Source organism: Urocitellus parryii, chromosome 3, assembly GCF_045843805.1.
Source record: "Urocitellus parryii isolate mUroPar1 chromosome 3, mUroPar1.hap1, whole genome shotgun sequence".
Taxonomy (NCBI): domain Eukaryota; kingdom Metazoa; phylum Chordata; class Mammalia; order Rodentia; family Sciuridae; genus Urocitellus; species Urocitellus parryii.
The window spans coordinates 210,436,501-210,452,960 of record NC_135533.1 but is presented as its reverse complement, the minus strand read 5'-3'; the positions used below and the strand labels follow the sequence as shown (position 1 = coordinate 210,452,960).

At 40.5% G+C, this 16,460-nt stretch overlaps 1 protein-coding gene across 1 annotated transcript; it reads left to right on the top strand.

Moving 5' to 3' along the window:
* The first annotated feature begins 4 nt into the window (after nucleotides 1-4).
* Nucleotides 5-13,158, top strand: LOC113190418 (uncharacterized). Its single transcript, XM_026399675.2, has 4 exons — nucleotides 5-162; nucleotides 9,077-9,203; nucleotides 9,449-9,506; nucleotides 10,834-13,158. Exons 1-4 carry the CDS (start codon nucleotides 160-162, stop codon nucleotides 11,810-11,812), a joined length of 1,167 nt encoding a protein of 388 aa, XP_026255460.2. The 5' UTR covers nucleotides 5-159; the 3' UTR covers nucleotides 11,813-13,158.
* Nucleotides 13,159-16,460: the final 3,302 nt, after the last annotated feature.

Below are 16,460 nucleotides of genomic sequence, written 5' to 3'. Positions count from 1 at the left end.
GGCTTTGGTCCTGGGCTTCTGTCGGCTCTTGGGAAGGGTCTTTCCGGCCGGTCGCCACCTTAGGTCCTTCTGCCAGCAGCTTCCGCCCTCTGTAACCTGGTGACCTGAGGCTCCGGGAGCCGTGGGAGGACGCCGGGCAGGACGCCCCGGAAGCCGGAAATGGTGAGTGTCGGGGCCGGGAGTCGGGAGTCCGGCTGGCGCTGTCGGAACCCCCAGGAAATGGAGGGCCTCCTGGCGCAAGCCCCGAGTTTGCCGCCAGGTCCACCGCTGGCCCCGCTCGGCCCTCGGTCCCCTATGGCCCGAGAATGGGGCTGGACTGGCATCTGGGACCCCAGCGACCTGTCCTGTCCCTGTGCGGCCCCTTAGCTTGATCAGGAGCCTTCTCTGGGCAGCTTCGCGACGGCAGAGTGTCGCGGGAGACTCCGACTCTGGGGGGGGGGGTTCTTGCCGTGGAGGAGGTGGAGTGTGCAGGGCCGCAGTCCCTCCGTTCCCCCCAAGGGGGACCCTTTTGCCCGGAGTTTTCCAAAAGTAGGGGAGGTCTCAAATCTAGGACCCTAATCCCTCCCAAGTCTTCCTAGGGCTGGCAGTAAATCCCTAGATTTCCAGTACCCTTTCCAAGTTCCCAAATGGTAACTTCCCTCTCTCATTCAACTATTTGTCCTTTCTACACACGAAGTTTTAATTATAATTTTCCCATAGTACCATGGATGCCTGTATGTAAAGACTTTTTTTCTTTTTGTTGGTTTTGTTTTCTTTGTTTGTTTGTTAGTATTTTACCTGAAAGGAAAGCAAGAGAATAACCACTTGGATCTGTTGTCTCTCAGATGCATGCGCCCCTTCTTATAATCTTTACTGGACAGGAACATTCAAGGGAACTCCTTTGGATTGAGGTTCTTCTTTAGAAATCTTCCAGACTGATCTGCCTTTAAGTTCAGCTGTAGATCAACCCTGCCCTTCCTTGGCATTTCAACCTCTATTGATTTAATTACTACTGATACTTACAGAAAACTGAATATCTCTATTGATTTAACTACTGACATTTACAGAAAACTGAATACGTTTATGTATTCAGTTTTGTATTCAGTTTTCTGTAAATGTCATTAGTAGTTAAATCAGTAGAGGTTGAAAGACAATACAAAATATTTCCTAGAGTCAAGAAAGACATGAATTTCAGAATAAACAAAAGAGTCCTAGCTTACATTACAATTTTTCTCCAATTATCAGAGCCTATTATATTCCATCTTTATTTTTTAGTTTTTTATATTAGGCATTGAGCCCAGCAGTGTTTTACCACCGAGCTACATTCCCAGCCTCTTTTTTTTTTTTTTTTTTAATTTTTTAGTTGTAGTTGGACACAATATCTTTATTTTATTTTTTCTGTGGTGCTGAGGCTCGAACCCAGGGCTTCACACCGCGAGGCGAGTGCCCTTCCACTGAGCCACAACCCTAGCCCCCCAGCCTTTTAAAAAATAAATTTTAGGCTGGGGATGTGGCTCAAGCGGTAGCGGGCTCGCCTGGCATGCGTGCGGCCTGGATTCGATCCTCAGCACCACATACCAACAAAGATGTTGTGTCCTCCGAGAACTAAAAAAAAAAATAAATAAATATTTAAAAATTCTCTCTCTCTCTCTCATTCTCTTTTTAAAAAAAATAAATTAAAAAAAAATTGTAACAGGGTCTCATTAAGTTGCTGAGGCCTTGAACTTATGATCCTTCTGCTTCAGCCTCCTTAGCCGCTGGAATTATAGGTGTGTACTACCACACCTGGCTTCATCTTTATTTTTATTTCTCTTATAGTGCCAGGGATCTAATCAAAGTCCTGTGAGTGCAGGAGCTCTACCATTGAGCTACATGCCCAGACTTTTTTATATATTTATCTTTTTGAGACAGTATTGCTAAGTTACCCAGCCTGACCTCAAACTTGTGTTCAAATATCATTAATTGTATACAAAATAATTTCCTACGTGAATGTTTTAGAGTGAACTGAAGCCTTCATTTTCTGAAAAACAACAACAAAAATCTGGATATTTGTAGTTTTTCTTGCTGAGTTGGCAAATGTACATTACAGTTTTCTTTCCATGAATACTAGGTTTGAGTGATTTTGCTGGATTCTTCAAACACTGGCTTTGTATCATTTAAAATATCAATGGAGGAAGAGAGATGTAGCTCAGAGTGTGTACCTTGCATGGGCAAGGCCCTGGGTTCCATCCCTAGCATCACACACATGAAAAAAATCATCGGTGACCTTCAGAACTATGAGTTAAATAAAACCTCTTTTCTTTATATAGTTAATTAGATTATCAGTGGTTGTTCAAAGCTACTTGTTGACTCAGAGGCAGAAGCCCAAGGCCAGTGACACTGAGTTAAGGCTACCTTTGAGCCTGCAGAGGGAAGTAATGGAAGATCAAACTGGTTCTTTCTGGGGATTGTCCCCTGGCAGGTGTCCTGCCTGCTCACACCCACCTAGGAAAGAGCTCTTTGTATTAAGTAAAGATGCAGAGCACTGGAAAACTGGGCATCCACATGCATGATAGGTGACAGAGGCTCATTCTTGGGTCTGTATATAGACCCTTTTGAATTTTGTATCCAGAAATTTGTTGCACATAGAGTGTTAATTGTGCATACTGGGAAAATCAGTGAAGATCAGGGTTTCTATGTTTTGGAAAAACTGTTAATAAATTTGGGGATTTATTTGATTCAAACCCTAAACTGAATCCAACTGAGAGTTTCCTCACTTATGAGAACAGGCTTATGTGGGGTGGGAGGTATTTCCTTGCTATCTAGGAAGAGGACTCCATTCCTGTGGCTGCCCAGGTACCCTGCCCTCCATCTCCAGGGATTGACCTATGCTAGGAGTTATATTTAAATTATGAAAGGCCACCCCCAGACTTGGGAATGTTTTAACCCTCAGTATGTGGTTTTTCCTTATGAATGAATGGGAAACAGTTTGCTTATCTGAACAGATTCAGTGTTGCATTTATTTGTTATTTTGATTCCTTGATGGGATATTGCTTTCTTTTAACATAGTTTCCTTAAACTTTGTAATTTTATTCCTTCTGTTATGTGTAAATTTTAGTTTCTTGTTTGAATCTGTAGATTAAGAGACATGTTAGTCAAGGAAATTCTGAAACAGCACAATTTTTGACACTTTTAGGCATGAGACACTCAGTGATGGGAGGATGTATTTTAAGTTCTCAGGTGAATTTTTCTTTCTTTAGATCATTTTTTAGGGCTGAGGATATGGCTCAATGGTAGAGCACTTGCCTAGCATACTCAGGGCCCTGGATCTGATCTCCAGCAACACACACAAAATCATTTTAGAAGCCAAAGTCAATAGAGTATTGAGTTGGGGGTATGGCTCAGTGGCAGAGAGCTTACTTAGCATGTGGGAAGCTCTGTTTTCTGCCCACCCCTCCGCACTGCAAAACAAAAAATTTTAAAAAAGAGAGAGAGTATTAAACAGTAACACAAAGCATTGTGTACATAAATTTATCTTAATTTACAGTAAATAATGCAGGGAGATTTATAAAACCCTCAAGAGGGAAGTCTGACTTGAGAAGACTCACTACCATATATCCTGTGCTCCTGCTCTAACTTTTCCAACAAAAACCCTTTTGGGAGCTGGGTTGTGGCTCAGTGGTAGAGCATTTGCCTGGGATGCGTGAGGCCCTGGGTTCGATTCTCAACACCACATAAAATAAATAAATAAATAAAAAATAAACAAAATAAAGGTATTGTGAACACTAAAAAATAAATATTTTAAAAAGCCCTTTTGTTAATTCCTTGTGCATATTCTCTGTTTTTTTAATGTAAAAATAAGCAGTTGGGAATGCATATTCTCCCTGTCTCTGTTCTTCATTGTATGAGTAGTCAGACTCTAGTGTTTTTTTTGTGTGTGGTTCTGGGGATCGAACTCAAGGCCTTGTGTATGCAAGGCAAGCACTCTACCAACTAAGCTGTATCTCCAGTTCTTGCTGTTGTTTTTTGGTTTGCTTGTTTTGCAGTACTGGAAATCCATCCCTGGGCCTTGCACACTCAGCTGCATCCTTAGCTCTTTTTAATTTGTGACAGGGTGTGACCAAGTTGCCCAGAATGGCCTTGAACTTATGATCCTCTGGACTCAGCTTCTGGGTCTCAGCTTCCAGAGTAGCTGTGGTTACAGGTTTATGCTATTGCATCTGGCCAGACTCCAGTTTCTGATGTGTGATTGCTGAGACTAAAGCCTCTGTCTTTATTCTTCCCTTGCATCCATTCCTGGACCAACTTCCCAGAAAGCTTGGGGCTCCCTTCTCTGGCTTAGCCCCTGGAACTCCCATCCATCCCCAACCACAATTAAATTGCAGGCCAGGCTGCTGTTTTCCTCTCAAGCCATTACACACCCTGCTGTTCCCCAGAGACCTGAATTACTGCCTTACGACAATGTACCACTTTTGGGGGAGTTCACTTGAGCTGTGCTGCTCTGGGTGGAATAGCTGAGCCTTCTCAAACCTGGATGAAGCTAAGAAGGTAGATTTTTTTTTTTTTTTTTTTTTTGGTGCTGGGGATGAAACACGGGGCTTCATACATGCTAGGCAAACCACTGAGCCATACCCCCTGCCTGATTTGGCAGTTTTGATAAGATATTGGCATTTAGAAGCAGGAATGTTGGGTGGGGGGCCCTCCTTAATTCTGTCTTGGGTGATGTCTTAGCCAGATTCTATCTGTATCTTCAGAATGAAAGCCAGGGTGGCCTTGGTATGGGTGGGAGTTGTGAGGGTGGAAATATTTCCTGGGCAAAAGGTAGACCCACCGGACTGAGGTTGTGACTCAGTGGTAGAGCGCTTGCCTAGCATGTGTGAGGCCCTGGATTTGATTCTCAGCACCATATATAAATGAATAAATAAAATGACAGTCCATTGACAACTACAAAAATATTTTTTTAAAAAAGGTGGGCCCATATGATGATCCTCCTCTCCACATAGAGCCTTTATTTAGAGAAAGAGAAGGGTGGGAAAACTACTAGATAGCAGGCCAAATTCAGTATCCTAACAGCAGGAGGTTCACAAGGCCTTTTAAGTATTTTTGCTGCTATAGTTCCTTGGGCTACTATCATAACAAGATCCCAACTCTTGGTTTTATAGGTGACAACACTCAAACACCCCTGGGGCACTGCAGAGAGATGTTAATTCAAGTTCAGGTTCAACATGAAGCCCTTAACCTTATAACCATTGCCATGAGGAAACCTAAAACCCTGGTGATGCCAGTGTGAGGCTGTGTGTGGGAAGAAATTCATGAATCTTAGGGAAGACAAGACAAGACAGTCCCTTTCTGTTGAGAGCCACAGCCAAAGCAGCCCCAGCAAACTTCCAGCTGCCAGCTGATGATTGGCTCCCAGCTCCCAATAACTTCTAGCTGCCAACTGATCGGCTCCTCTGCGGTGATGCTCATTGGGCTGTTTCCCTGCCCTTTCAGACCACTGAGTTGCTCATTGGGGGACTTTTTTGGCTCCGCCCATGGGACCCAGCCAATCGGTCTCAAGAGCAGGAGGAGTGGGGGAGGTTGAGAGGCTTGGGGGAAGCCGATGGTGGCAGTTGGGCTCTGAAGGTTTTCCTGAAGAGCTGTTTTGTTTGGTGTGTGTGGTTAATAAAGTTCGTTTCTTTTGACAAGTGGCTCCTGACTTGTGCCCAGCTAGACTGCGGCACCTTTCCCCTCTCCACAGAGTATCTGGAGACTCAAACCAGGAGCTAGGAGTGAGTGCTTAGTGGCAGAGCATGTGCTTAGGATGCATGGTGCCCAGAATTCATGCCCAGCATAGAAAATACAGCCTGCCAGGGAAGGAAGAGAGAGAGGGAACAAAATAAAAACATGGAAACAGTTGTCCATACTGTGACTTAATTGGAAATCCAGAGTGTACTCCCAAGTATTTCCACAACTAAATAGATAAAATAGCACTGATTGCTTTTTTTTCCTCTGCAAGGTAAGTTCTGAATTCATATCTGCTATATGCACTAATTGGCAATCCTTTATGTGGTTAATCTACACAAGACTCTAATTACATTATATCTCGGGATCCCATTAACTGTAAGCAAGGTTTACTCTAATCTTTGAAGAGTAATGGGTTATAAAATAGAGGAGAAACAGACATGTCTTCCCTTAAGATCTATGGTCTTGCCTAAATCCTCATGGTCATAGCAGCCATTGTTTTAAAATATCCCATGGTGAGTGGAAGCTCTAAATCAATGAGAAATAAAATAAAATTAGATCTTTGGCACTTACAAAGAACCTTACCAAAATCAGATCTCCTATACCTTCATTCTGTGGTTAACTTATTTAGCATGGTCTAATGTAAGTTGTGTACATCTCTGAAGGATTAAAGAGCATTATTCAAAATCTGTTTTGCCTTTAAACCTGGAAAGGATGAATGGCATCTCACAGTGGACAACCACATTAATCCCTATACCCAGTAACCACCATTACATAAATTCCTGATTGTGTGCAGCCAGCAACTTGTAAATATTCTGCTGTCACCGTGCTGGGTAGGTCTGTGCCCACTGCAGCAGCCTCTTAGCTGCAGTTTGCCTTTGTCTTTGGAGAAGTGTGGTCCACCTCAGGAACCTCGGCAGCCTTGTCATCACATGGTCTTTTCAGGAAAGATTTGAACTACACTGAACTTTCTCCAGGAACACAGGCTGACATTATGTTGAAGTCAGGAAGCCATCCTTTTCTGGGAACATCCATTTAGCATTCATTGAGAGCATACAAATATTGAGAAAAAAAAAAAAAGAGCTCAGAAAAAGTGGGCCATTGCCTCACACTTAATACCAGGGACCCTGATACCCCAGTTAATTCCTGAAAACAGGGCTACTCCCTCCCTGACAGTATGAATAGCCATTGACCCTGTCACCACCCACAACATTTTCTGGGTTTGGGATGTTATAGAGGCGATGTGTTCCTTGTTGACACATTTTACTTACTCCAGTTTACCTCTGATTTGCAAATTGACCACCCTACCACAAGGGCTTCAGCCTGTTAGAACTGCCAAACAACAGGCACTCCTGTTAGTGCCTAAGAAACAGACCACATGATTAACGAGGCTTCAGCAAACTCCAAGCATTCCCTGTAGAATCTCTGGACCTCTCATCATGGCCATAAGTTGTCCATTGTCTTTATTTATTCATTTGGCACTGGGAATTGAATCAGGGCTGCTTTACCATTGAGCTACACCCCTAACTTTTTTGAGATAGGGTCTCACTAAGTTGCTGAGGGTCTTGTTAAATTGCTGAAGCTAGCCTTGAACTTGAGATCCTCCTGATTCAGCTTCCTGAGTTACTGGGATCATAGGCAAGTGCCACTGTGCTAGCTGTCCATCGTTTTCTAATGCAAAAAAGGCCCCTCATCCCCACACTGTAGACCATTAGAACTACAGTGTCTGGTCCTGAAAATAGAAGCTTTCCCAGGCTTTGAACAGGTGACACTACTCAGCTGCCTGTGATGTCTTGAGTCTTGAAAAAAAAAAAAAATCCCATAAGTTCAGCACAGCTACCTACCTGTCCTTGCTATAGGGTGGAGCCAAACCTTTGCCATCCAGTGTTTCCTGCCTGTAGGAGGAGGTGACCTCATCCTTCCCCAGTCTCTTGCCAGATGTCACCAATGCTGAAGGAGGTTCACCCTATTCTCAAATTTCTTGGTTCCCCAGGAGAGCTCCTTGGGATTAATTGAGTGGATACTGGTAGAGAGTTTGAAGGCTTTACAGATGACACTGCCAAATTCATATAGGATAGCTTTTCTCTCTCTCTCTCTCTCTCTCTCTCTCTCTCTCTCTCTCTCTCTCTCTCTCTCTCTTTCTCTCTCTCTCTTTCTTCGGACCCTTAAGATCAGGGGAGCCATCACAGCACCTCCAAAGAAAAAAGGTATTTCTGTCTCTTGTGTAGTTATTTTGTGCAGCCCAGTTCCCCTGGAGTAACCCCTGAGTGTTTTAGACATGTGCAACCTGGCAATTGGCATCCCTGGGTGGGCAAAAGGTCTGAGTGTTTAAGTCGCTGGGAAAGCGACAAGTGTGTGTTCATTAAAGGTAGAAAACCTCACCCTGGATGTGACTGGAGTGCTGGGCAGTATGGTAGGTAATAAGGAAGGAAGTAGAAAAATTTTTCTCATAAGGATTGATGGTCCTAAAATTTGTTTTTTTGTACAGCATCTCTCTTATTTCTCCAAGATTCTGGATTCTGCCATTAGAGAGCAATAAAACTTGTACTATGACCACAATTTAAACATAGAGATTGATTCTATGTGTTCTTGGTGCTAGGATTAGAATTCTGATCCCCACATTCACTTACCATAAATGTTTAGAAACCACAGAATTATATGTGAAATTCTTTTTTTCAAATATTTTTTAGTGTTGATGGACCTTTATTTTATTCATTTATTTATATTTGTTGCTGAGAATTGAACCCAGTGCCTCACACATGTGAGGCAAGCACTCTTCCACTTAGCCACAACCCCAGCCCCAGTGAAATTTTTTTTTTTTTGTATTGAGTATTGAACCCCAAGGTGCTTAAACACTAGGCAGCATCCCCAGCCCCTTTTAGGTGTTTTTTTTTTTTTTTTTTAATTTTTTTTTTAAGCTGTAGATGGACACATAGTATCTTTGTTTATTAATTTATTTTTTATGTGGTGCTGAGGCTCGAACCCAGTGTCTCACATGTGCGAGGCAAGCATTCTACCACTGAGCTACAGCCCCAGCCCCCTTTTTATTTATTTACTTATTTTTTTAATTTTTAAAATACCTTATTTTATTTATTTTTATGTGGTGCTGAGGATCAAACTCAGGGCCTCGTGCATCCATGCAAGCGTTCTACCGCTGAGTCACAACCTCTGCCCCCTTTTTAGTTTTTATTTGGAGACAGGGTCTTGCTAAGTTGCTGAGGCTGGCTTTGAATTTGCAATCTCCTGCCTCAGCCTCCCAAGCTGCTGGGATTACAGGTGTGTACCACCATGCATGATTTATGAATTAAATGAATATGAATTAAATATGAATTAAATGCAGACCTTCTTTACTATAGTTCACCTTTCCTCTGTAAACATGTCTGGGATGTTTCAGGACTCAGTGACCTTTGAGGATGTGGTCGTGAACTTCACTGTGGATGAATGGGCTATGTTGGATCATGCCCAGCGGGAACTCTACAGAGATGTTGTCGGGGAAATCTTTATGAGCTTGGCCTTTATAGGTAAGGAAGACAATTTTTCTTTACTTACTCAATTAAAGAGCAAGTGCTTCTTGCCCATCAGTGATGTTCATGATTTGAAACGTGGAAAGGAAATACTGTGGTAAATAAACTGGCATGGTTGCAACTCATCAGAAACTTAGAGTCTAATATAATATGTTTCCTTTTAAGTTGTAATAATTAATGATTCTGACATTTTCTCTAAGTTATAATAATTCATAATGGTTTTTTCTGGCTCTACTTTCTAGGGGAAAAATGGGACCAGAACATTGAAGATTGGTATAGAAATCAGGGGAGAAATTTAAGGTAATTTACAATGAAAGGAGAAAGAAGTCTTACCAAAGCATCTTAATATGTCCTAGAGGTTTTTGTTGTTGTTGTTGTTTGTTTTGTTTTGTTTTTGTTTTTTGGTCCCAGGGATTCAACTCAGGAGCACTCTACCACTGAGCCACATCCCCAGACCTATTTTATATTTTATTTAGAGACAGGGTTTCACTGAGTTGCTTAGTACCTCGTCATTGCTGAGGCTGGTTTTGAACTTGTGATTCTCCTGTCTCAGCCTCCCAAGCCGCTGGGATTACAGACATGTAACACCTAGCCCAGCTGTCATAGAGTTTTTTATGTAAGTAAATAAATAAGCCCCTCTCCAAATTTTATGTGTTCAGAAAAATTTCACCTATATATGTATTCAAGTGTGATGTTCAATGTTTGAAAAATAGGAACCATTTATTAGAGTCTGCAAATATCACTGAGTATTGCTGTTTTATTTAATAGATGAGATTAAGCCCTCTTGCAGACCATTCAATCTGTTCACTTTCAAATAATTTAGACAGGGCAGAAAACCCTCACTTTCTCTGATAACAATAAAAATGTCAATTTACATAATCCCAGTGGCTCAGGGGGCTGAGGCAGGAGGATCACAGGTTCAAAGCCAGCCTCAGCAACTTAGAAAGGCCCTAAGAAATTTAGTGAGACCCTGTCTCATTATAAAAAAAAGGTCTGGGCATGGCAGCAGGAAAGATGATGGAAGAGATAGACATCATTACCCTAGGTATATGTATGACTGTGCGTATGCTGCAATGCTACATCATGTACAACCAGAGAAATGAAAAGTGCTGTAATTGTGTACAATGAATCAAAATGCATTTTGTTGTCACATACCTAATTAAAATAAATAAATAAATAAATAATTTTTAAAAAAAGGTCTGGGGATGTGGCTCAGTGCTTAAGTGCCTCTGGGTTCAATTCCTGGACCAAAAAAAGGAAAAAAAAAAACAAAAAACACATCCCCAGTGCTTAAGTGCCTCTGGGTTCAATTCCTGAACCAAAAAAAGGAAAAAAAAAAAAAAAAAAGAGTTGGGCATGTGTGGTGAGGCACTGGATTCTTTTTTTTTTTTTTTTTTTAATAACTTTATTTATTTATTTTTATGTGGTGCTGAGGATCAAACCCAGTGCCTCATACCTGGGACGCAAGCGCTCTGCCATTGAGCCACAATCTCAGCCCTGAGGCACTGGATTCTATTCTCTGCACCACATATAATAAACTTTTTTAAAAAGTAAGTTTAATACATATCAAAAATGTATAAAGGTAAATTGTTAGTAGTTAATACGTTCTTTTTTTTTTTTTAAACAGTAATCATATTATAGAGAGACTCAGAGAAAGTGAAGAAAATAGTCAATATGGAGAAATCTTCACCCAGATTCCAGATCATAATCTGAACAAGAAAATTCCAACTGGAGTAAAATTACATGAATGTAGTGTGTGTGGGATAGTCTTTATGCCTCGTGTATCCCTTAACAGTCCAATCGGATCCCACACTGGACAGGAATTGTTTGAATATCAGGACTATGAAGGAAAGCCAAATAAGTGTAAGCAGTGTGAGAAAGCCTCAAGTTACTATTGCTCTTTGCAAATTGATGACAGCAGTCATGTTGGAGAGAAACCTTATGAGTGTCAGGAGCAGGAGAAAACCTTCATTTCCCTCACTAGCCTTGGAGGATATGTGATAACACATGCCGGAGGTGGACCACATAAATGCAGCATGTGTGGAAAAGGCTTCCAGTATCCCAGTTCACTTAGAGTACATGAACGGACTCACACTGGAGAGAAGCCATATCAGTGTAAACAGTGTGGGAAAGCCTTCAGCTGCTTGGCTTCAGTTCGAAGACATCAAAGAACTCACACTGGAGAGAAACCCTATAAATGTAAAGAGTGTGGGAAGGCTTTTAGTTCACTCTCAGGCCTTCAAGGACACATGATAAGGCACACTGGAGGTGGACCTTATAAATGTAAGGAATGTGGAAAAGCCTTCAACTCTCCTAGTGCACTTAGAAAACATGAAAGAACTCACACTGGAGAGAAACCTTATCCATGTAAACATTGTGGCAAAGCCTTCATTTGTTCAACTTCAGTTCGAAAACATGAAAGGAGTCACACAGGAGAAAAACCCTATGAATGTAAGCAGTGTGGGAAAGCCTACATTTCTCTCTCAGGCCTTCAAGGACACATGATAAGACACACTGGAGTTGGTCCTTATAAATGTAAATTTTGTGGGAAAGCCTTTGGCTTTCCCAGTGCAGTTCTAAGGCATGAAAGTGCTCATGTTGTTTAGAGTTCTGTGACTAAAGAGTGGGGGGAAGCCTTCATTTCTTCTTCAGACATTTCAGGACAAATAATCACATACACTGGGTGATACTATAAATTAAATGTAAGGTATTCAAGAAAACCTTTTCTGTCCTAGTTCACTTTCCTAGTACAGAAAGAAATTTGCACTGGAGAGAAACCCTGTGTATGTAATGAATGTGGGATTGCCTCAGACCTTCAAAAGCGTATTTGGAATGCATGCAAGGGCTTATATTGGAGAAGAATTCTTTGAATAAAAAGCAACGTAAAATCTTCAGTTTTCCCAGTTCCTTTGAAAACATGGCAAAAATTTATGGTGAAGTCTTTAGTTTTACTTTCTGATGTATGTAAGAGCTCATACTGGAGAGCAACCTTATGAAGGGAATAAATGTGGGAAAGCATATTTCTAACTGTCACACTTATGGAAGAGAGAAACCTGTGTGGAAAAACTTTTATTCATTGCACAAACTTCAGCATATGAGAGAATGCATAATGGTGAAATACCTTATGAATGCCAGGGTGTTAGAATCCCTCCATCCTTCCAGTTCAGTTCAAAGGCATATATAAGTGTTGTAGAAAAGCCTCCAATTGTCCCACATTCTGACTAAAATATGTAGGAATACAGAATGAATTCAAACTGTTCAAGGTAGTATTTCAGTGTGAATCCAAAGCTTGTCTGGTTCTTTGAAAACAAATTTTTTCCCCTTTAGGTTCTTTACACTGAGATAATATTATATTTAAAGATAATATTTCAATGTAATATTAAAGAAATATTCAAAAAATATATACAGTGAATTGAAATCCTAATTATTTTTTAAAATAACAAAAAAAATCAATTTAACAAATATTTTGAGTCCTGTGAAAATCCTATAAAGATAATATGGAAAGCTCAAGTGGAAGTTAGTTTTGTGTGTAATGCTGAAGAAAATTCCCAGCATTGAAGAAATATTGTAAAAATGGTAAAGGTATTTATTATTTTATCACTTTCCCACATTTATCATTAAAGTGGATCTGTGGACCATGGACTTCTACTCCTTTTGCAAATTAGCACAGGAGTGAGATCATTCTGTAAGTACCTGTAAATAATGAGTTTAACAGGTAATGTTTTTATTTTTAAGTCAGCTAATTTTTTTTTTCACCATTTGGAACCATGCTGGTTCTGTGTATGAATCTGATATGTATTTCTTATTTGCAGGTTGTCTTCATTATTACACAGTTTAATTGTTCTGTGATTAATAGGCCACTGGAAAATGAGTTTAATTCTTGAAATTTTTCTACTGGTTTCTTTTACCTATTTTATATATTCCAGCTTTCTTATGGGAAATGCTAATTTTAAAAAATTGGGACAAAAACAGCTTTATTCAGTTTTCCTTATTAATAAATAGTTGTCATCAATCTATAAGTATGTGATGTTTTATTATATTCTTTTGTGAGTTTTCACTTTTTCCCCTATTGTGTTGGGTGTTATTTTCTGTAGACCTTGTACATGCTCTTCCACCGAGCTACACTCCCAGCTTGATCTTAGCAGTCTTGATCTTAGTATTTAAAACATGTTACACTCAAGTGTGAGCCTCTATGAATCAAGTGCAGGCTTCTTGGAAGAAGGGAGTTCTCACTTCTCACTCTGTCTCCCATATTTAAGGCACAGTCCTGGGTAGCTGGGAATGGAGAGAGAGTGAAGTTTGCACCTCTCAGGAGGAAAGCTCTCTCTGTGCAAACTTAAGGCAGAAAGAGTCTTGTGTTTTGGGCTGTAGAGTCTCCAACCTCCCTGAGCTGAGCCAAAGGAAGTGTGTGAGTAACCTTATTTCAAATATGGTGAACTTTCTCCTTTTTACCAAATTTACATAGATTTCCGTAAGTGTTTCTCCTGTTGCTCTGTACCCTCAGAGCTTTCCTGGAGGCTTTTCATCTGGTGATTTTCTTTTTGACACTTATCACTTTCCTTTGGGACTAATCTACAGGTTCCTCACATACTACCAGATGACAAGCCCCAGGATTCTTTCTTAGTATATAAGTTTATGCATTTGTTTATTTAGAGAAACTGGAGATAAGTCTTTGTTTTAGCAGTGCCAGGGATGGAACCCAAGGCCTTGTGCATGCCAGGCAAATGTTTTACATGGAGCCACATCTTCATATTTATATGTGGTGCTAAGGATCCAACCCAGGGCCTCACACATGCCAGGCAACTGCTCTACCACTGAGCCACAACCCCAGCCCATCATTAAAATCTTAAATGAAACAAACTCAGTGTTTGAAGAATCCAGCAAAATCACTCAATCCAACTTTTATGTATAAGGAGGAGAGAAAACTATAAGGAATATTTACTAATTCCACAAGAAAACCCACAAGTTTCTGTTCTTTTCAGAAAATGAAGTATTGGGAGAAAGCTTGCCTCGCATGCAGGAGGCCCTGGGTTTGATCCTCGGCACCCACCCAAAACACACATAACAAGAAAATGCTGTCAATCAATTGTTACTTCCAAGGCAAGAAATTATTTTATAAACTCATATTTGAACACTTCAAGGTGTTAGAAGCTTAAGCCCTGGAATTCTTTTTGAAATCATCAAAAAAGAAAAAACAGACCCGAGAAACTTACTATATATGCTCCAAGAAGAAATAGGGAAACAAGAATTAAGACAAATGTAACACTGAAAAATTTTTCCCCCTGAAATTCATGTCTTTCTTGCCTCTTTGGAAATATATTGTATCACACTTTATTAATTATAAATATTTTGCATTTACTGGAAAAAATGAGACTCAAATGAGTACATAAATTTTTTTGGCTTTTCACTATGTTGTTTTAAAATTTAGGCTTCACTTATTTAATTACTTTTTACCCATTCCATCCATCATTTTTCCTTTTCATGATATTCACTTATACATATATTAAACTAATAAATAGTGCCCCAAAGCTTACTCAACTTTATATAATTTCATTAAATTCTTTTCCTATTAACTATTTTCAAGTTCACCAATGCCTTGTTTTTGTCTAAAATTTGTTGCTAAGCATATTCGTGAATGTTTTTAAACATTCTGATATTAATCTTTTTAAGGTGACAAATGCAGAGAGGGACAGTACTCAACTGGAACAATGCTGAAAGGCTAGATCACCCAAAAAGTTTGCAAAGAGGAACTTCAAAAAAACCCTAAAGAGATCCCACAAGATAACTTATATCCAGGAAAGATGCTGCTCAAGAGGAATCACGGCTTGGAGTCACTGGAGGAGACACACAAAGATTTTGTGCAACCAGTTCCAAGTGTTGTTCTTTCTCTTGTAAAAATTCTCAAACAAAAAGCAAATCTTTAAAAAAGAACCATCCAGGGCTGGGGTTGTAGCTCAGTGGAAGAGCGTTTGCCTAGTATGTGTGAGGCCCTGGGTTTGATCCTCCACACCACATAAAGATAGATAAATAAAATAAAAGTATCCATCTAAACTATGAAAAAAAACAAAAGAAAACAAACAAAACCATCCACTGCTCTGTGAGAAGAAATGATATTTAAAATAGTGCATTTGACCAGGCATGGTGGCACAGGCCTGTAATCCCAGCTTCTCAGGAGGTTGAGGCAGGATGATGGCAAGTGTCAGGGCAGCCTGGGCAAACTAACACCATGCTTGCCTAGCCATGCATGCCCTGGGTTCAATCCCCAGTACTGATGGGGAAAAACAGTGTCATAGGGGCTGGAGTTGTGGCTCAGTGGTGGAGCGCTTGCCTAGCGTGTGTGAGGCCCTGGGTTCGAGCCTCAGCACCATATAAATACAATAAAATAAAGGTCCATCTACAACTAAAAAAATTAAAACACACACAAAACAAACAAACAAAAAACAGTGCCATAGTTTGAAAATCAGCATAGATGACGAAATCAAATCAAAACATCTGATTGGCTTTTATTTGCAATTCTAAAACAGATTCTACAAATCTGAATGTGTGCTTCTTCGGTGAGCTGAGCAGAAGGAGTTTGGGCTTTAAAGGCAGAAAAGGGCCGAGAGAGAACAAAAGTCCCATTGTTCTGTTCAAAGTTACTTTCCACAGAAAGGTTAAAGCAAAAGGGGCTTTTTTTTTTTTTTTTTTTTTAATCACCCAGCCTAACACTGGCCCATTTGGGGATCTGGCCATTGTCTGTCTCCTGATTTTCTTGGCAGATTGGACTTGCTGACATGGAACTTGTGTATGAGTAAATCCATCTGGTGGTCAGCTGGACCTAGTTCAGGAGCTCAGAACAAATCAGTGGTCTTTCTTTTTCTAAAATATTTATTTTTTAGTTGTAGATGGACACAATACATTTATTTTATTTTTTTATTTTTATGTGGTGCTGAGGATCAAACCCCGGGCCTCATGTGCTAGGCAAGCACTCTACTGCTGAGCCACAACTCCAGCCCTAAACCAGTGGTCTTCTATAAACTCTATTTAATAGGACAAGTACTAATAATGTCTACTGGAGAGAGGATGGAACTTGGAACGTGGGTTGGAAACTGGAAGTCTGGGATCTGTAGCCAGCACTGGGGAGAGCGAGGTGGGGCTGAGGATTTGAGATCCTGCTCTGAGTTGGGGAGAGAGGCAGCTCCTCCCATGCACGACTCCCTTGAAGGAGTTGGCATCACAGTGACCCTCCATGGGTCACTACACAGTTGGGAGAAG

Bases quoted from the DNA above. Each gene is read 5' to 3' on its own strand.
- LOC113190418 (XM_026399675.2), top strand. The intron at 9,204-9,448 runs GTAAGGAAGACA...TCTACTTTCTAG, and splicing joins TATGAGCTTGGCCTTTATAG to GGGAAAAATGGGACCAGAAC. The intron at 9,507-10,833 runs GTAATTTACAAT...TTTTTTAAACAG, and splicing joins AATCAGGGGAGAAATTTAAG to TAATCATATTATAGAGAGAC.